This window comes from Eublepharis macularius, chromosome 3 (genome assembly GCF_028583425.1).
Source record: "Eublepharis macularius isolate TG4126 chromosome 3, MPM_Emac_v1.0, whole genome shotgun sequence".
Classification (NCBI taxonomy): Eukaryota; Metazoa; Chordata; class Lepidosauria; order Squamata; family Eublepharidae; genus Eublepharis; species Eublepharis macularius.
The window spans coordinates 54,153,161-54,173,848 of record NC_072792.1 but is presented as its reverse complement, the minus strand read 5'-3'; the positions used below and the strand labels follow the sequence as shown (position 1 = coordinate 54,173,848).

Here is a 20,688-nt window from a genome sequence, read left to right as displayed (position 1 = left end):
CTGTATATTAATCTGATAGGAGTTCTGCAGTTTCCACACAGGATTGCTATTGTTTGTTTTGTTTGTTTTCAATTTTTATTCCGCCCTCCCCACACAGGCAGGCTCAGAGCGGATCACACTCAATAAAAACATTACAATATAATTTACACTTTAAAATAATTTAAAATAACAATAGCAAACAGTCCAATATAAATATTTAAAAGACTACCACAAATTATGCAGTCGAGTTTCCCGCATTTGGGGAAATTGCAGGGGTCAGCACACCCGGAGTGCAATGGATGAGCCTCACCCTGAGAAAACCACCTTCGTGATTACGGTGTCTCCCCTGCCAGGTAAGTATCTCTTATTCTCCATCTATTGCTGATGTGAAAGTTCCCTTTTTTACTCTTTGCTGATGATGCAAACAATGTCAGAACTGTCCTCTCTGATAAATGTTTTTGTCTCTTCTTATCTAGAAGAAAGTCTGATAGTTAATTATCAAAAATCCAAGTTCATTGGCTTCAGTAAAAAATCTCATGCACGCCATAAGTGGCAAATTCATTGTAATAACATAAAGGAGGTCTCCTATTTTAAATACCTAGGGTTTTGGTTTGATCAAAGATTAACTTGATCACTGCAAGCTGCTCATGTTAAAAGACTGGCTACAGCAGCAACAAATTTAATCTGTCACTATTTTAATTCATCTAGGGCTCAATATATTCCAGCTACAATTAAATTCTTCAGCGCCAAGGCAGATCCACAAAGTTTATATGGGGGTGGTGGTGATATTATAAAAGAGGCAAGTTTTTTGATTCGCTTCTTTTTACATTCCTATGATCCATCTCTGGAATTCCAAATTGTGTAGCGGGGGTGACCACCTGAGCTAAATTGGGACAATCATCTCGCGAAGCTTAGACTTGGATGAAGGCTCTTCCCCTATAAGTTAAAATCATACACACTGCCATCCAAGAGGGTTACCTTGGCTTGATTAGAGTGGACTCTTGATTCCCATTGCGATAAACTTGTAGAGCAACAACTTCAGCTCTTTAATCTTTCCTTGGACTCCCTCCACTCAGTAAGCCTACAGGAAGCTATGAGCATGATTAAGCACTGTTTATTTAGGTATGATTCTAACAGCACAATTTGTAGGAATGACATGTTTGCTCAGTTTGTTGGTATAATATTCTTCCATCTGGTCACCTTCTAGACTGTTGTTTATATCAGACTGTTCCAAGTATAGGTGTGCCTTTATGTTGGCATGCCTAAATGCCTTACCATCTAGTTTTGCAAGGGAGGTATCATGGGCTACCATGGTATAGGAAGTATGGTCACTCTGTATCACCTGACTTTTGAATGCAGCTATTTTCTGAATCTAGGAATCTTTTAATTTTTCATTTGCTCCAAAATATAGATCATTTGGAGACATTACTTATTTTATTAGTAGACCCATCACTTTTTCAGTTGTGAAATTTTATGCACTTGTGATTGATTTTCGCAACAGTTTTATGTGGTCTACTTTTTATAGTTTAGTAATCTGCTTAAAACTAGTAAGTTAAGAAGCAGTAACAGGTAGATATAGAGAGAGGATCTAAAAATGTTGAGTATGAGGAACTGCTGAAGAGATGGTTCACTAACAAATGTGATGAACTGGGCTGATTTAGCCTGCAGGCTCTGAATAGAAGCAAAATAGTTGTGAATGCTGAAGTAAGTAATGTATCTGAGAGGCTGTGGACCTCTCATTCACAGTGACATCACAGGCTTGTAGAAGTCTATAGAAATGCCTTCTAGTAGAATGTACACGTTTATCAGTGCAGGAACAGGATGTAGCTGATTACAGTCCTTGCCCACAAAAGTTTGAAAGGAAGTTGATTAAAGGCCAAACTACACATGACGAATGACACAGGTTGGACAACTTGTCAGCTTTCCTCAAGTTTTTATGGGAAATGTAGGCAGCTTGGTGGAATGTTGGACAAGTGACAGTTGAAAAGTCCATTGGACAGCAGTCGGAGAGCCAAGCTGCAAGACCAGGACACCTGCATTTCCCATCAAAACTTGAGGGAAGCTGACAAGTGTTCAACCTGTGTTATTCGTCACTTGTAGCTTGGCCCTTAGATGTTCAAGGCAACTTGAAATTTGTGGAAATAACATGCAAAATACATAGTCACACTATGAAATTCATAGATAAGTATAGCAGGATTTGAGTCCAGTAGCACCTTAGACACCAACAAGATTTTCAGGGTATAAGCTTTTGAGAGTCAGAGCTCCCTTCTTCAGACACAAGATACAAACCTGAAATAGAATGTATTGCAGTAACCTAACCTAGATGTTACCAGGACATACACTACAGTGGCAAGATCTTTCAGCTTAAGAAGGGCTGCAGCTAATAAGAGGTACTCCAGCAACCACTGCCATCTGTTTATCTAACAGGAGGCCTGGGTCCAGCAACACCCCCAAATAATGAACCTCCTTTCTGGGGATTGCAACCCCATCCAGAATAGGAGATATCCCAGTTCCTGGGTCAGACCTCCCAGCTTCAACCAGTAGCACCTCCATTTTGTCAGGATTAATTTTCATCTTGTTAGTCCTCATCCATCTCAAAACTGCCTCCAGGGACCTGTTCATGGTTTCCACAGCCTCCCTGGGATCTGCTGGATATGAGATAGAGTGGAGTGTCTTCTGCATATTGGTAGCAACTCAGCCCAAATCTCCAAATGACCTTTCCCAGCAGCTTCACGTTGAGTTTAAAAGCATGGAGGACAAGATGAAACCTTGCAAGATCCTGTAGACCAGAAGCAAGGCACTGAGCAGTAGACCCCCAACACCACACTCTGATACCTACCTTCAATAGTTTTACAAACTATTGTAAAACAGTGCCTCCAGTCCAGAAAGGCAGTCCAGAAGGATCCCATGAGCAATATCAAAAGCCACTCAGGTCCAGAAGAACTAACAGTGTCCATCTCCCAGTGCAGGTCATCTCCCAGGGTGAACACAGCCCTTTCATTCCCATAACCAGCCCTGAAATCAGACTGAAATATGTATACGCAAGCAGGTCCATATGTGTACATATAAAATTTACGTGCACTTCTTTGGCATTTGGAGAGTCATTGGGTTTTCCACGCCATTAATGGTTCACATTCTCTCTGCTCTTCAGGTTTCATAGGGAGGTAGAGAAACTTGTTCCATGGCTACTGTTAAGAACAAGCTTTTCTTAACAGCCTAAATCCTTGCTACTTTATCTTCTCCCCCGCCGTTACTTTTGTACTTTATGATGCCTGCCTATGTGCAGAGATCCAACTAAAATGAACAAATCATAGTTTAGGATATGCCAGAACAAATAATAGTTTTTGTGTTTAGGATTTTAAAATCCTGCTCTAACAGCTCGGTGGGGGGAGTGGCAGATTAATACGGAATCTTATTTTCAACCATAATAAGAAAGTGACGCAATGTGAGTTTGTGGTCTGTCTTAAAAGCCAGCTAGCTGCATGAAAAATAGAATGACATTTAAGCATTCTGATGCACCTCAAGTGTTATTTTGAAACCACATACTAATGAATCATAGGTTCCTCTGTAAGGTCACTGATAATGGGGGGGGGTCATAGGCTTATATGCTAAAATTTAAACTCTGCATACAATATTGTTAAATCAGGAGATTACCAGATAAAGTTCAAATAGATAATTTTGTTTCACAGGGCAGTTCCTTGATTTCCATGGGACTCTATCTTAGGAATTCCAAAGTACAGGTCAGCTTATGTATATTCCAGGAAATACAATACCAGACTACTGAGAGAGCAACCCTTTTTCATGCAATAGTCTTGCAGAATGCTGTTTCCTTTCTAAGCCATAACGGACTTTGCCCCATGGCTCCAACTCTAGATCAATAGCACCACCTTTTGGGGGGGAAAGTAGATTGCCACATTGGTACACAGCAAGATTCCCCCTCCCCCAAAGCACGTAATACTTTCCATGATGAGCAACCACCATAATGCCACACAGTATGCAAGCTTTTAAGCCCTTCAGAACCTTTCATTGGATCTGAAATACCCTTACAGTTAATTCTGATAACTAGCAAGACTCTGGCTGCATCTTGTGAGCTGTCAGCATTCTATTTCTTACCGGGGGAAATGGCAGCTACCTGAGGCTGAGCATGAACAGGTCTGTGATACCTTAATGGTTAATTCTGATAACAACCAAGGTACACAGTAATTTTGAAGGTCTCAAGGTTCTCTGCATCTCAATCATTGTTATCATCCCAAAGCTTGCCCTCCTACATCTCTAACACCAGGAGATCCAAATTTTAAAGAAAAAAGGGTGGTGGGTTATATTTTGAAAACTTTGCAACTTTACTGATCAACTAGGATGTGGGAGACCCAGGTTCAAATCCCCACTCTGCCATGGAAGCTCGCTGCATGACGTTAAGCTAGTCACACACTCACAGCTTAACCTACCTTACAGAATTGTGAGGATAAAATGGAGGACAGAAGAACGATGTAACTGCTTTGGGCCCCTAATGGGGAGAACAGTGCAATACAAATGAAGTAAGTAAATAAACAGACAGTTCTACGTCTTATCTGCCCACCCTGCAGACATTTCCAAGCGCTTCCAAAAACAGCAATACGTTGTCATGATTGCATGTCCTCTTTCTCTCTTTAACCCCCAGCAAATGACACAAAAGTGTTATTAGGTTAATAAGAAGTACATCTGGAGAAAGCTGAATGTGGCCAAGTATGCCATTTCATGGAAGACAAACTATTTTTTATATTTTTAAATCATATTTTATTCAATTTTTTTCAGATGTAAGTTAACTACATCATAGAATTCCATATTTGTTACAATATATTGAATAAATGACTCGTTTTAGTAGACACCTATGCCTTATTTTGCTAATAATGCAACAAACTACATTTTAGATTCTAAACAAATAATGTGGAGCAATTTAGCCTAGCATCACTAAATGTTTAATTGACACAACCTCCCTTGTCCAGATGGGATGGTAAAAGGAGGTGCCGGAACTGAGTCCTGCTGCGTTCCAGCTGAAAGAAAAGCCTTGTGCTTATCATTTATTACCCCATTCTGCTACTGAAGGGACTGACAAGTCTATGTTGGTTTGCATAATTTATGCTAGTCACAGTTATTACATACAAAATCAGTTTGCAATCATTCTATAAATAAATAATACAGTATTTTTATGTCCTTTGTGTAAGTTAACAGAACTATTTTTGTACCTAAAAGCAACTTTAATCTATCCAAGTAAATTCAGAAGTGCTTATTTTTTTCACAGTTGGATCTCATTCTCAATACTTCTTAGTAGAAATCCTACTTACTGTCTTAAGTATAGCTATAGTGCAATCCTATGCATATTTACTTAGAAGAAAATCCCAGTTTATTTCCTAGAGTTTATTCCCAGGTAAGAGTCATTTCAAGCTTCTCAATAGGAAGCAAGAAAGATCAGGATAGCTCTGCCTACAAGTGTTGCACAGAATGCTGCTTTAACTGTTGCAATAACCTCAGCTTTTGTAGCAGTAACAGAAGATCAGGCTATCCATCTACTCAAATGTATAATTAGAGAACAGGGCCAGCCCAGCCGTATAGGGAAACTAGGAGTCTCTCTACATGAGACACCTCAGCATGTGTTCACCAAGCCTAGGGAGGTGCAATGTTAGCCAGGAAGTGTAATTTAAAAAAACACAGCTAGTGGAGATTGCTCTTCAAAGGGGTTATTAATTTCATCTTTGCCTCCCCAAAGGCTCTGTCAATTTCACCTCTCCAATCTAAAACTGTGTGGGATTGCAACCAGAGGGCAGTGAGGAATGGAAATAGGCTGGAGCTGCCTTCCAAAGCCAGGCTTGGACCTGGGGAAGTTATAATGGGCTGAAGTTTCCCTTCTGGTATTTTATACCCCCTTCACACAGCTCGTGTATAGCAACGCCTTTGCCCTGCCACCGGCCCTGTCTTTTTAAACCACCCTTCCCAGTTACCACTGCATCTCCCAACACATGTTCTTCACATGTCAGATGTCTCATGTAGAGAGACTCTAGGCAATTGCCTAGTGTCAGACTTTAAGGCGCACAAATGGGCACAGGGAATGGATTGGTGAAGTGGATGAGTAAAGTGGTTTTGTTAAAATGTTAAAATGTAGAAGGCTCTGAAGTGTGGCCAATGTTCTGCACTTTAGTGAGAACAACTTGTGTAACTTTCCTGTAAAGTGTCAAGAAACTGCCATCTGCACAGATGTGTTGTGGCTGTGGTGCTGGCTGGGTGTGAAACTGTTCCTTCTGTGGTACTCAGCTATACTGGGCTGCTGCTGCTTGGATCTTGAGGAGAGTTGGCAAAGGAGTGATGGGCCCCAGAATTGGTTTTCCAAGCTGGGACTCAGCGGCCTTTGGAAAGGCGCCACTTGCAGCAACTTGCAACTTGCAGCATAATCCTATGCATGTCTACTAAGAAGTAAGCCCCACTATGTTCAATGGGATTTACTGCCAGGTCAGCATGCATAGGACTGTGGCCCTATGATGGTGACCCCAACATGGGGCTTTCAAGGCAAATGAGGAGCAGAGGTAGTTTGCCTTCCTCCACCAAACAACCCTAGTCTTCTTCGGTAGTACATTTTGAAATAGAATCCCAATAACTTTAAAAACCAGGATGGAGGATATGAATGCAAAGGTAATTATTGTGGAGAAAGTGACTGCTATATTTTGGACATACAAAAAAACCAGTTCCAAATTATTGAAAAAAAATGTGTGAAAAATTCTGTATGTTTACACATGACAATATGATATTAACACAGCTTCAAACTTTGGTAAGAATGAAACTACAATTGCCATTAAAGTTATGTGGGTTGGAACTCCAGATGTGTTATATGACCTTCCAAAGCAGCCGTGAGGAAGAGGGGTGGCATATGGATTCTGGCCACAGTGCATCCCCAGTTGGACACACACAATCACACACAATTATTGAGAAAAAAACAGTAGGATCAACATACTATGAAATGCAAGTATACCATCTGTGACTATTTCTATATAAAATCCAAACACAATCACCAATTATTTCTACTGTAATTGGTTAGTTAGGCTTATCTTGGTTCTGCTTGTGTATGTATACTGAATTGGCGGGGGGGGGGGTAGCACGGAAGTCACAGTTCGCCTAGGGTTCTAAAACACTTGGGCCAGTCCTGTCAGAGAAGGAATCAGAGAGAGCTAATTTTTATTGTAAAGCAGCCATCATAAGTGCTTGAAACTTCCCCAAATCACAGTTTTTCATGACAAAGTCTTTATTTTCCTTTTTCAGTTTGTCAGTCCAATCCATTACCATCATTCCTCTAGTCAGCATACCATGGAGCTCAACGCTTACACCAATTTCTGTGACTTCTGTGATAAAGTTCTCATCGATTGCAGCAGCCATAGCATAGGAGTCACAAGAAACGAACCCTGATCTCCATTCTTTCTCACCTGCATTTTCCCCAAGATATTTTGACATTTGCAAAGAATGGGCAAATATCTTCTTCATGAACTTGGCTTTCTCAGTATGCTGATTAACCCATTCATGGTAGAATTCCTGAAAAGTAAAGAAAAGCTGTAGCAATTAAAAAGGAGGAGCATTTGATCTAATTAAAAATTATGACAAAAGATTAATACAAGCTACAGCATTGTCTTAGCATTAGTAATATACGACATAAAATTTGTAGCAGTAAGAAGTTGTTCTAGGGGGAGGAGGATATACAGTCAGAAGGATGCAAAGATTTCTTCAAGGAGATTAGATTTAGCAAATTAAATAAAGTTATGGAAAAGATCACTAGCCAGTCACCAAGGTCCCCCTCCACCAATATTTACAGATTAAAAACTTAATTACAGAATTGCAGAGGAACTACAATATGACCTGAAATCTAATTATATCTGAACAACTATTCACTGGGTTTTCATCATATCAAGGACTGTTATTAAAAATTTACAACTTCTGTGTGGAACTAAATCTAGAGAAGGAAAAATATATAAAACCAATATTGATAATATACAAGGTTGCATTCATATCTGTTATTTTTTTTCAAACTCTGTTTTATTTTTCTTGAAATCCTGTTTTATACCTATTATGATCTAAACTAATCCAATTTAGTCCACACTGCAACACATCCCATTTTCTTGTCCCCCACCCTGTGCCCTTTCAAGCGCTGAAACAGTTGAGGGCTGTGTGCGTGTGTGCCATTTTGGTATTGATTGGTACTTGATAAGGGGAGGGGCAAGAGCACCTCAGCTTGCTGCACTGCAGGCCCAATCAGGATTGATCTCTCACAGCAGACTTTAAAATGGCAATGAAATCCTTGGCAGCCCCAAGGACACTATCATGTCTTGTTTGGCCCTATTTCCTAGGCTGTTTAACTCTCTCTTCTGTTAGCTAAATTACCAGCCTACCCAAATGGTAACATTTCAATCCAACTGAAACATATAATTTTGAACGGAGAAAGAAAATAGAGTTGGGAGTTTTGGGCAATAATGGATGGGTTTGGGGGACCTTCAGGAAAATAGAGAGCATAGCAGAAATTCTGTTGCTTCCTCAAGCTGAAGAAGCCACATGGCTTCTTCCCCAACATAGGACCCGTGGGCCATTTTGTTTTGGTTATGGTGCACGCTATTTGCTTTCAAATAGAACCACAGGTTCTATAAGGCAAATGGGGCGGGGGGGGGGGGTAGGGGCTAGTATAGGTCATAATAATCTGAGAAGAATTATTTCTAAGTAAATTTTGAACCTGGCTTGGAGAAAGATCTGGTGCCAAGCAACGTAGAAATATTTCAGTTTTTAGCCTTTGTATAAGTGTTCTGCTCTTTTAAAATGTCATGTGTCTGATTTGTCTTTTATAATGTATTTTACTCTTTGAATATAATTCTGTGCTTCCACCCTCTGCCTACTCAGTGCTTTTTTTCTAAAGAGGAGCCAGTACTCATGATGTTTGCTGCTCTGGGTGCACAAGCCCACCAGCCAAAAAAGGTACTGATACGGTACAGAAAGAGGTATTAGTACTGAGTGTACCAACAGGGGTGGGGGAAAGCCCTGGTTATGCCTACCAGGTTCTTTATACCAAGGTTCAACCTTCCGTTCTTTCAATCATAAATTTTAGCTGCTTTATGTACTGGCAATTAGAGATTTCATTCATGCAATTAGTTTAAGTGAAATTCTGGACTTTGTCTTTTTACTGGTTAATGTTACCCACTGGGGTGATAAAATGCCCAGATTAACAGGGACCAGCTGATCAAAGTCAAAAGTTCCATGAGTGCAAGTCCCTTGAGTGAGCCAAAACTGCTATTTAGATACTAGATAACATTAACAGACATTTAATATCTTACCCAGGACAGTGGGAAGGAACATGTGAACTCCCATGCTGCAATATAAATTGGGCAGGTATACTCATTTAAGGCAATGTATGCAGCTTCTGGATCAGTTGCAAAATTGAATTCTCCACAGACTGTAGTATTTCCTCTGGCTATCAGAAATAAAAACAGTGCCAGTAATTTATACAGTACAGTATATTTAATTTCATGGCTGTTTCATATCTTGTATTTTATCTCCGTAGTTGTAGGAAGCACAAAAAAGATAATGTACATGATGTGCGAACACCAGTCTTATGACTATTTTGCTGCCACAGGAATCATCTACCAATCGTAGCTTCCCAGTAAAAAGAACCTGAGGAAATCTTCCTACACTATTATACATAGAGATGCAGTATTATAGCGAGAGATGCACAGATACTCTTTTCAGATGCATCTGTGAGAAATGTTACATGAAGCAGCCTTAATCCCACACATTCAAGCCACAATCTAGAGAATTTACATGTGAATAAAGACATATTTGCATAGTTCAGACTTAAGGGCTTACCTGGCTGGCGGGGGGGGGGGGGGAGTGCCTCCCGGGGCATGCTCACAGGCAGTGCGGCACGCTTCAGCATGCCACAACAGCCTGATTCAGGCCCAATTTGGTCTGAATCAGGCCACCGCTCCCACACTCTGCAGCAGCCCGATTTGGCTTGATTCAGGCTGCTGTGGAGCATGGGAACAGTGGCCCAATTCGGGCCAAATTGGGCCCAATTCAGTCCCCCTGCGGAGTGTGGGAGTGCTCCCAGGGTGGCACAGAGCCTGCACAATGACATCACTTCCCAGAAGTGACATCACACAGGTTTGGAAGCATCCGCAAGAGGGATTCCTAAAGGTAGGTGCCAGGCCTCCAACCTCCCGCCTGGGGAGTTAGGGGACCTAGCAACCTTACATGTGTTAGAGGGGGAAAGACTAATGTTCGGTCCTGAAATTCCTTCCAAACTTGCCCATGGGGCAAAGAGATACAGAGAAGAATGAAAATTCCTGGATGCTAGAAAAGTTTGTTACATTCAAGTCAAGATTAATCAGCCAGATTTCTTGAAAATTCAATTGCTTAAAAATCAAGATGAACATCAACAAGATAAATAAACACACAGACTAGTTTCAACAGATTCCACAAGCATAAGTATTTAGAGACCCTCTACAGGCAATAATATTTTAAAAGGAAATCCTATGAGAAACATGAAAAGGCAAAATACTTAGATACAAATATGAACACTAATTCACTTACATTCAGTATTTCCTCCCATGATGAACACACTTTTAAGTTTCTTTGGAAGTGTTGGATCCATTTCCACTGCAAGTGCTAAATTTGTTAAGGGACCAGTAGCAACCAGAGAGACCTATAAAACATGGATTTTTTTTATTTCACATTATTCCAAATCAGAGGTCATTTTGTAGAAAAAGAGCTGGAGGAACTCATTAGCATAACTCATTAGCATATGCCATGCCCCTTACCACCACCAGAAGTGTGTCATTAGCATAACTGATTTGCATATGCCACACCCCCTGATATCACCTATCCTGGCTGTTTTGGACCCAATCCTGGCCATTCAGGGCCAAAATTGGGCCCAAAATGGCAAAAAGGGGCTGAAAATGGCCGAAAAGGGGCCCAAAATGGTCAGGATCAGGCCGCTGCTGAGTGGGAGAGTGATCCACCACCCGTCAGAGGCCCGATCTGGGCCGTTTCGGCCCCAATCCAGGCTGAAATGGGCCCAAAATGGCCGAGAGTCAGGTGGGAGGGGCCACCTGACATGTGACCTCTTTGGGGAACTGCCAGAACTGCGTTCCTGCATGTTCGCCCTCGAAATGAGCCCTGTTCCAAATCATGTGCAAAAACTTCTTAACATGATCTGATCTGAATATATATTTTTATTTCTCTTATATTGTATGAGAATTCAATACTGTTAGTCCCATTCTGCTTGCCTTCTTCACTTATCTAGTTCTTACACTCCTCATGATTCCAGCTCCCTGTGTAACACCAAATTGTGCTATTGCTTTCCTCTCTGCAGCAATTGTTCACATTATACAACAAACAGTTCTTCTTAAACAATCAGAATATTCACAAACATGAAATTATATCAACTCAGCCAACAGCTGCAGGTAGGAGGTACTTGCTTGGAGACAGGCAACAGTTTGCTTTAAATATCTATATAAACTCACCTCACCAGGTCGCTCATTGGCTATTCTTAATATTGTAAGCACAGCATGTTCTTTCTGAAGAAGTTCTAATCCTGGAGCGTTAGGATCTGGTACATCACCCAAACCATCTTTTCCATGAAACGAAGACCCAAGCACAGGGCCACCAAGTATGGGAGAAGCAGCACCAGGATACACTGGAATCTAAACACAATACCAATATAATATGAGTTTAAAACATTTTGACTCTGCTAAAGTTAAATAATAATGACACTATGGGCTTGTGTGGCTTTATGAGTAAATGTGCAGTTCTTGGATTTATATTAAAAACATTCATGCTACTGCTTAGGCTTAATTGGTTTGCTGACTAGATTGTGCACCTGTTTTAATAGTATATCAACACATAAATTCACACAGCAGTTCTTGTGAGCGTTAAAACCATGGGTGCCAACCTTACATGGTCAGAGGTCCAAATTCCCCATCCAGCAGAAGTCACATCCATAACTTGCTTACTGAATAGTCTCAGTTCTACCTGAATTTGATACCAAACTATTAGTTAAACCTGAAAATGTTTATTCAGCTCTAGCCATAAGTTGATTATTAACCATTTCAAACATGAATATTACAACAAAGAATTATCTGGATTTTTGTACTAAAATGTACATTGGTATACCAGCTTTGAAGCAACATCGATTTTAGTGAAGTTTGGTAGAGTTCCCCACCACAGACCTCACCGGGGACAATGTTATTTGCCCTTATTCACAGGTTTCCTTGCAAGAGAGGTTGCTTCCATACAGAGGGTGTTGCTCTGGTCTGGCATCCAAACTGGAGCAGAGGTTTTTTGAACATCCACAGGAAGTTGTCTCCTTGTTGTCTACTTTTTTGTGTAATTCCTCACTTTGCTCTGCTGGTTCCCAGTTGTGGTTAGTATAATCTTTTTGAAAAGATTGCTGTCAAAGCATGTTTGTATACCATGTGGATGGAAGGTATGCATTTCTGCAGGTTCTGCACACATCAACAGAACGTTAATTTCTTCAACCACCCTGTTACTGCTGTTCCTTCCCTCACCCACAGCGGGTTTGGGGAGCTTTAAAAAAACAGAAATTAACATATCACAAAAGCATTTTAACATTAAAATCTATTTACTAGTCCTTCTGGATTCTCAGCATTTTTTTAAAAAATCCCTAGCCCTTTTCTTTGTGGATATGCCTTTCCCCTTATAGCTCCATAGGAAAGTGCAGAGAAAACTGCAATTAGGGTGTTCTGTTGCCACTGAGAATGCCATTGCATTCACAGTGACAATAAAAGCTACGTAGACAATCATCCCTGTGTAGAAGCAGCCTAAACAATATTTATCTCAAACTAGTCAAAGTTCTAAAAGATTTTTTAATGATACAATCGGAGCTCACATTACAGAATAACTGAAGAAATTGTGAGAGCTGATTGGAAAGGATTACTTTATACTGTCCACACTGGTGTACAAGACTCATCTGTCTTATCTGGGGTTTTGTTTGTTTGGTTGATTTTGTTTTGTTTTAGCATCCGTGGGGCTTCATGCTTACATGAAAAGCAATTTTGGGAGTTCTACAATGCAGGCAAACCCTCTCAGTGTGGTTGAGCACTGGCAGGCAAGAATTCTGTTTCTGTTGGGTACAAATGACCTATTTGCCTCAGGTAGAGAGTTGTAGGGAAAAAAATAAAGGGGAAGAGGGAAAATAAGCAGTCACCACAGGCAAGATGACTACATGTATTTGCTTTCAATAAAAAATAAGAAGAGAAAATTATGGTTATCTCCTTCCAACTTCCATTTACTGCTCTGAGTGGGCACTAATCTATATAGATGAGCAGTATAAAAGTAACCTGTTATTTAAATTAGAAAACTGTTGTAGCATAGTGGTTAAGTGGTTGGATTGCAAATCAACACTTTGCCAGTTTGAACCCCATTACCAACATGAACTTAGCAGGTGGCCTTGGGTAAGCTACTCCTTCCAGACTGAACTCCCCAGCTGTAAAGTGGGGATAATAACACTGACTTTGTTCACCACTCTTGAGTTGGTACTAAGCTCATTGTTATTATTCTTATTCACAGGACTGTTCTTAAGTACCTATGATGGAATGACAGATGCAAGTACTCTACCAACACTATATGCAAGCTGGATCTTTCTTCCAAGCAAATATGCATCATAGCAGGGGTCCTCAACATGGTGCCCACTGACACCTTACTTGGTGACCACCCACAGTTTTCAGAAAGTGAGTGTTGCTGGGGGAGCTTCTGCCCAGCATTACTTCTGATATGGCACTGGAGATTTGATTGGCTATGCAGATTAAAATAATGTTGCTTGAGTGGCAGCTGCCATCAGTGCTGGTTTTTATTCTCTCTCTCCTTTCCCAGTGTATTTTTAAAATACTTTCTCTGTGTGTGTGGCTGGTTCCTCCTCCTATGGAAACCATTTTGTGGTTGCACCCACAAACCTGTTAGAATTCCAAAGACGCCCAAAGGCTCAAAAAGATTGGGGATTCCTGCATTATAGAATGTCATCTACATGTGACACTATCATGCAGTATTTGTTACAAAGATGTGCGTCAAAGAGCAGTTTACCTCGAGCTTGTTACAAATTTGTAACACACGGAGTACATTTCGACATGTGTTTTCCAACAGACTGTTTCCATAACAGCAAGTAATTCCCAGGATTTCAACACTGGGAGATGCTAGAGCCATCATTATGGCTTGAGCATCATCGACTCCACAATCAACATCAATCAGCAGGAGTTTCTTCATTTCAGAAATGTCTACAAAAATTAACACAAGCTGTTTAAACAAGCAATTTTTTATTATTTCTCACTCACCAACCCCAGAACAGCAACAGAATTATGGTAATAATACACCACTCTGCAGATAACTGAGTTGTTAAGAGTGTCAGACTAGGATCTGGAAGACCTAAGTTGCAATCCCCTCTGCCATGGAAACTTGGTTAGTGACCTTGGTCCAGTCTCTAACTAACATATCTCACCGAGTTGTTGTGAGGATAAAATGGAGCAAAGGAGAATGATGTAAGCCATTTTGGGTCCTAATTGGGGAGAAAGGAGGAATACAAATGAAATAAATAAATAAACAAACCAACAAACCATGGGTGGATGTAAATATGTTCATCAACATACAATTGGTTTCAGAAAGTCACAGAAAAAGCCATGACATTTAGAGTTGCCATATTTTCTGATTGGGTGCTGTATTTTGCTTCGTGATTGAAAATTCAACAGCTGTACCTTTCCCATCTTTGCCTTTCCCCTTATAGGGGAGAGTTATGCCTCTTGCATTTCAATATCTGTTTTTTACAGGAGCCTTTCTGGAAGAACAACAGCAACTCTAGGAATGCTATGGAACTGACAGCAGTCCCTGCTTGATGTTGTTATTACTGCTACTGAAACACGTTTAAATGGCAAAATGGTTTTTCACATGCTCTATATTTTGAAGACATCTTATTTGTATTGAGTTGGTATTAAGAGCACTTTTAAAATTCCTTCTTTCATTCTAAGAGAGCCAGTTTGGTGTAGTGGTTAAGACAGAGCACAGGACTCAAATTGGGAATGCTGGGCTTGACTCCCTACTCCTCCATTTGAAGCCAGCTGGGTGACCTTGGGCTAGTCACAGCTCTCTGGAGTTCTCAGCCCCACCCATCTCAGCTCTACAAGGTGATTGTTGTTGCAGCGATAATAATGACAAACTTTGTAAACTTCTCTCAGTGGATGTTAAGTCATCCTGAAGGGTGGTATATAAATCGAATGTTATTATTATTACTAACTTAACTTTTTTCCAGTTGGTAAAGATATTAGTTGGGCAGTCTTCCAATTAAATAACTCTTAATTAATCATGATTTTAATCACTTTGGATATATCCATATGGAGCAATGGGAGAAAATGTGGAATTATGGTCTAAAATTTACATTATAACTTGAAAGAAAACTTCTATAAAATGAGGTATAGGTGGTACATGACCCCACAAATACTAGCGAAGATGTATAAGGGGATGTCAAACAAATGTTGGAAGTGCCAAAGAAATGAGGGTTCATTCTACCATATGTGGTGGTCCTGCCCGGTTGCTAAAAAGTATTGGAAACAAATACATCTAATAATGCAAAAAATATTAAAGACCAACCTGCAACTAAAATCAGAGATGTGTCTATTGAGTTTAGTGGATGTTTCAATAGAAAATGAATTTGGAATTTTGATTAGATACATGACAACGGCTGCAAGAATAATTTATGCACAATACTGGAAATCAAATAAATTGCCAACAGTAGATGATTGCCTAATAAAGATGTTGGAGATTGCGGAAATGGCAAAATTAACGGAACTGCTGAGGGACAAAACAACAGCAAATTTTGTGAAGATCTGGAAACCTTCCATGGACTTTCTGTATATAAAAGAGAAGTCAGAACTAATGATCTGTGGATTTGAAAATTAGAGTTATAAGGTTGGCAACAAATGATAGGCTGAAGAAAGCGGAAAAAATGCAGTTATCTTTGCAGTAAAGTCGAAGTTTTATGTTTAGTTAAGATATGGGTATTATGGATGAGTTATTAAGTAATAAGGGAAAAAATCTGTAAAATGTTTAAATGGTATGTCTCCCTCTATGTTCTTGTTTATTTGTATGTATGTTTTTGTCTCTCAATGTGAACCTTTGCTTGTCATTTACGGCAATAATTTTTTTTTTAATAAAAAATCATGATTTTAATCATATAATTAAATCAGTTAAACTTGCACAATAAAAGCTCTTATGTTCACATCAGACCCCACGTTAGAAGAGAAATTCTCATTCTGTTTGGGTGAGAATACATCTTCCAAGGATGTGACAATCATATGTGCTGGAAATTCTTGTATTTTTAAAATACTTCTGATCAATTAGTCAATTATGAAAGTAGTTTCACTGCTAAAACACTGTAACCCTAACTATTAGAAATTTCTAAGGAAAACAACTCAAGAGCTAGTTCATAATGCAGGAGAATAAGGTAACAGAAAAGACCATGTCAAAGATACTTTTTATTGGAAAACCAACAGAGCAGGGGAAAGGATACCCACGTATCTCTTTGCTAATACGGTTGCCTTTCTATTTGCAAAGGATCTTCAAAAACGGGATCTTCCATGGGCATAACCTGCCTTCTGAAGTGGCCCATCCAACAGCCTCATTCTCCTGCATACCTTCCCGTGCATGGTGCTCTGAAGCATTGAGTATCAGACTGAGCAGGCGAACTGTGCGCGCTGAAATGGCCCAATCACCGTTTCTAGTCAAATTCCAAACTCCATTCGGAGAGAGAGCCAGGGTCGTGTCGCTACTAGAACGTTTGACTGGGGAGACCCGGGTTAAAATCCCTATTCTGCCGCGCAAGATCACTGGGAGACCTTGAGCCGGTCACACTCTCTCAGCCTCCCTCGCAAGTTTGCTGTTGTGAGGACGGAAAGAAGAGAGGCTCTTGCCCCTCTGCGCACATTGGAGGAGAAACAAACATGGAAAGAGAAACGCAACAGGTGCTGCTAAATCCTGAACCACTCAAGTCTCCCGCCCGCCACGCCTTTAAAACTGTAGGCAGGAAAAAGGGAGGAAAGCCTGAACCACAAAAACCAAAAAGTTCTGAGGTGCAGAAAAAAACAGTGACGCTCCAACTGCCTTTCGTGACCTTCCAGAAGGGGGCGGGGAAGCGGGCAGTGCCGCGAGATTGTGGGCGGGGTTAAGGGGAACGGCCGTTGGCTCGCAAGTGCCGCCCTCATAGGTGATGGGCTCCCCCCCCCTTTCCTCTTCGCCACCTCCTACCTCAGGATTCCAGAGCCGTTCGGCGCGCCTTCTCTTCCCGGTCCTGCTGTCGCATAGGCGGAGGGGGCGGGCTGAAGAGAGAGGCTGACGCAGGAAAGGGATCGAGGGGCTCGGACGAAGGAAAGACGAGAGAGTGGAGCAGAGGCAAGCGAGCATGGAAATGACCCCCCTCCCTCCCAGTCCTCGCAAGATTCCTCCCGTTTATATTTGTCTGGGAGCTCATGAGGCTGAGGAACCTATTGCATTGTCTTTGTATATTGTATATTTAAGATATATATCCTCTTTCTTGTCGTTATAACATTATTCTGCTGTTTTAGTGATCTGTTTATGTTAAGCTTTTATAATACACTGTCAAAATCATGATTCTTCCTCTGGAATTTTATCAAAGACAACTTGATCTGCAACATTTTCCTTTTCCAAGTAATATCATTTGTCTCCCCACAGCACCGTTCAGTAAAGTAACTACAGTTAAATTTTTCTCTCCGCCCCCCCCCCCCCCCGGCCTTACCTGTTGTTTGAAATTCTCTCCAAGCCCGTGTTCGGTTACTGTTGTCCGGTATACTGGAACTTGAGGTGAACTAGCGCAATTTATTTATAACATCCAAGTTAATGTGCATCTAATTTATTACACAACAAACCAGTGGAGAGAACTACTGATGGAAATTAAAGCCTAATGACAAAACTACATATTGTATAGGAGCTATGAAGTTGGGGAAAGCCAATTTACTGTTGTTTGGCATATAGAAGGAAAATAGCTGTATTTTCTGCTGAAAGCAAATTGGCACCCTAGCTGGCTATCACACAAAAAAGGTCCAGTCACTAGTTTCCTCACATAACATGCAGTTTCTCTTCCAGGCTGCCTCTTCCAGGGCAGAGATAAAATAACTTACAAGTAAATGATAATTCAGAAATGGTGTAATATGGGGAAACCAGTCAGATGGATGCATGGTAGGTAGAGTTCTTTAAATGATGGCTGCTTAATGTGTAAAGCTGTACTTTGCCTTGGGAGCCACTTCTAGCATAAGATTCCAGGTACAAAAATATCAGGTGCACTTAAAACCACTGTTTAAATAAAGAAAAACACTATTTGATTCTCATCTCCACAAAATAAGACAGGCAGAATAGATATATTTCAGTTAAGTGAACCTGCTCTCTTCTTTGGTGCAAACTGAAACAAAAATAAAACTGAATGATTCCAAGGGCTGCTTCTAAATCTACAAGGAAAGCACCCCCAAATCCCATGAAAATCAAGGGCATGTTTGCCCTACTGGCCTCAGCTGAGTCAAATTCTGGTAGTTCAGGGGACATCTTTCAGACCAGCTTAGGTTCTACTACTTGGAACTGAATGAAAGTGAACCAGTCTATACCTGTTTATACATGCAGACAAGTCCACACCCTCCTGGTGGTGAAAAGTGCCATTGAGCCACAACTGACTAATGGCAAGTTTCGTGACCCTTAGAGTTTTCAAGGCAAGAGACTAACAGAGGTGGTTTGCCACTGCCTGCCTCTGCATAGCAACCTTGGTCTTCGTTTTTTCCCATCCAAGTTCTAACCAAGGCTGAACCTGTTTTGCTTACAAGATCAGATGAGATTGGGCTTGCCTGGACTATCCAGGTCAGGGCCCACACCCACCTACTGAGGTATGATTCATACCCTGAGAACCATAAATCTAAAGAGAGACCAAATAAAAAGAGGAAATATGCTAAGGAATGATTCTGATATGGTGAGGAATTCTAGCAGCAGGGGAGTGAAGAGGAAGGAACAGGCATCCCAAAAGCCACCTGGTATGCGTGACCGAAACCTGGGTGAGGGAGGGCGAAACAGTTGCCCTGGGAGAACTGACCCCCCCCCAGGGTATTCGGTCCATCAGTCCCGAATAGGAGGCCAGGGGGGAGGGGTGGCAATCCTCACTTGAGAGTCTTTCTCCTTCAAGCCGCTCCCCACCCAAGATCTCTGGCATTGAATGTGTAGGCCTGGTGTGGGGTGCCGAGGAGAGTTTGGCCATCTGTCTGATGTACCGTCCGCCTAGCGCACCAGTAGATATCCTGTCGTGCCTGCTAGAGGTGGTAGCGGGGTGGGCCTTGGAGTTCTCCAGAGTGTTGGTCTTGGGGGACTTCAATGTCTACGCTGAAGACGTCTCCTCTGCACAGGCTGCGGACCTAGTAGCTTCCATGGCAGCACTGGGACTCTCCCAATTTGTATTGACCCCCACACACAGAGCAGGCCACACGCTAGACTTGATCTTCGGGATGGGTCTTGATGTGGATCTAGAGGCAATAGAACCAGTGCCATGGTCAGACCACGCAGTTTTGAGGGCTCGACTGGAGATGCCACCCCCCCTCGCAAGGGCGGTGAGCTGATTTATTCTCGCCCGCGGAGACTTATGGATCCAATTGGTTTCCAGAATGCTCTGCGGGATTCTATGCTCCATGGCGGTTCGTTAGATGAGCTGGTGGAGGACTGGCAATGCCGGTTTTCCGAAGCCATCGCTGAAATTGCTCCCCGTCGCCCTCTTTGCCCCCGTGTAAGACAGGCTCCCTGGTATACAGAGGAGCTTCGGGAAAAGAAGCGGGAGCTAAGACAGCTTGAGCGAGTGTGGCGGCGATCTTGCGACGAAGAGGCAAGATCATCTTATAGGACGTTTATGAAAGCCTATGAGATGGCGGTGAAGGCTGTGAAGAAGGAGTTTTATACAGCCTCCATCGCATCAGCTAGCTCACGCCCAGCAAAATTGTTCAATGTGGTTCGATCACTAGTCTCTCTCCCAGGGGGAGACTGCCAAATTCAGAATTCGGACATCAGCTGTGAGGCTTTTGGGAGTTTTGCTGAAAATTTTTTGTCTCTCCGCCGTGACCTGCCAGCCACAGTTGATACAGTGAAGGAACTAGAGACCCCTTGGCCGTCTTTAGGGTCAATATTTGATCAGTTCAGTCCACTCTCCGAGGAAGAGATTGACAGGACCCTGCAATCTGTTAGGCCCACCATGTGCCCCCTGGACCCATGCCCATTGTGGCTGGTAAAGGACAGTGCCGATGGTCTGCGGTCCTCGTTGGAGGCCATTGTTAACACATCCTTGGGCACGGAGGTTTTCCCCGGGCCACTAAAGGAAGCCGTGGTGAGACCGCTCCTGAAAAGACCATCACTGGACCCCACTGACCTGGTCAATTATCGCCTAGTCTTGAACCTCCTGTTTCTGGGAAAGGTGATTGAGCAGGCGGCAGTGGGGCAGATACAGGGTTTTCTGAATGATGTCTTGGCCCTAGATCCATTTCAGTCCGGGTTCCGGCCAGGACATGGGACGGAGACGCTGCTGGTCGCCCTCACGGACAACCTTCGCAGACATCTGGATCGAGGTGGTTCAGCGCTGCTGATATTACTGGATTTGTCAGCAGCGTTTGACACAGTCGA

The 20,688-nt window shown here is 41.8% G+C and overlaps 1 protein-coding gene and 1 non-coding gene across 3 annotated transcripts; both read right to left on the bottom strand.

Moving 5' to 3' along the window:
• Positions 1 to 178: 178 nt before the first annotated feature.
• Positions 179 to 340, bottom strand: LOC129326804 (U1 spliceosomal RNA). Its single transcript, XR_008596736.1, has one exon. It is a non-coding gene; the product is annotated as a U1 spliceosomal RNA (small nuclear RNA).
• A 4,422-nt stretch (positions 341 to 4,762) lies between these two features.
• On the bottom strand, positions 4,763 to 17,829 carry LOC129326594 (nucleoside hydrolase-like). Of its 2 annotated transcripts, none has more exons than XM_054974828.1 (6): positions 17,789 to 17,829; positions 14,074 to 14,264; positions 11,499 to 11,678; positions 10,567 to 10,678; positions 9,312 to 9,448; positions 4,763 to 7,530 (listed from the first exon to the last, which is right to left on the bottom strand). In XM_054974828.1, the coding sequence occupies exons 2-6, from the start codon at positions 14,251 to 14,253 to the stop codon at positions 7,180 to 7,182; spliced, it is 960 nt and encodes a 319-aa protein (XP_054830803.1). In that variant the 5' UTR covers positions 14,254 to 14,264; positions 17,789 to 17,829; the 3' UTR covers positions 4,763 to 7,179. The 2 variants fall into 2 exon arrangements, with proteins under 2 accessions (XP_054830803.1, XP_054830802.1); XM_054974827.1 differs by lacking the exon at positions 17,789 to 17,829 and adding an exon at positions 17,281 to 17,734.
• Positions 17,830 to 20,688: the final 2,859 nt, after the last annotated feature.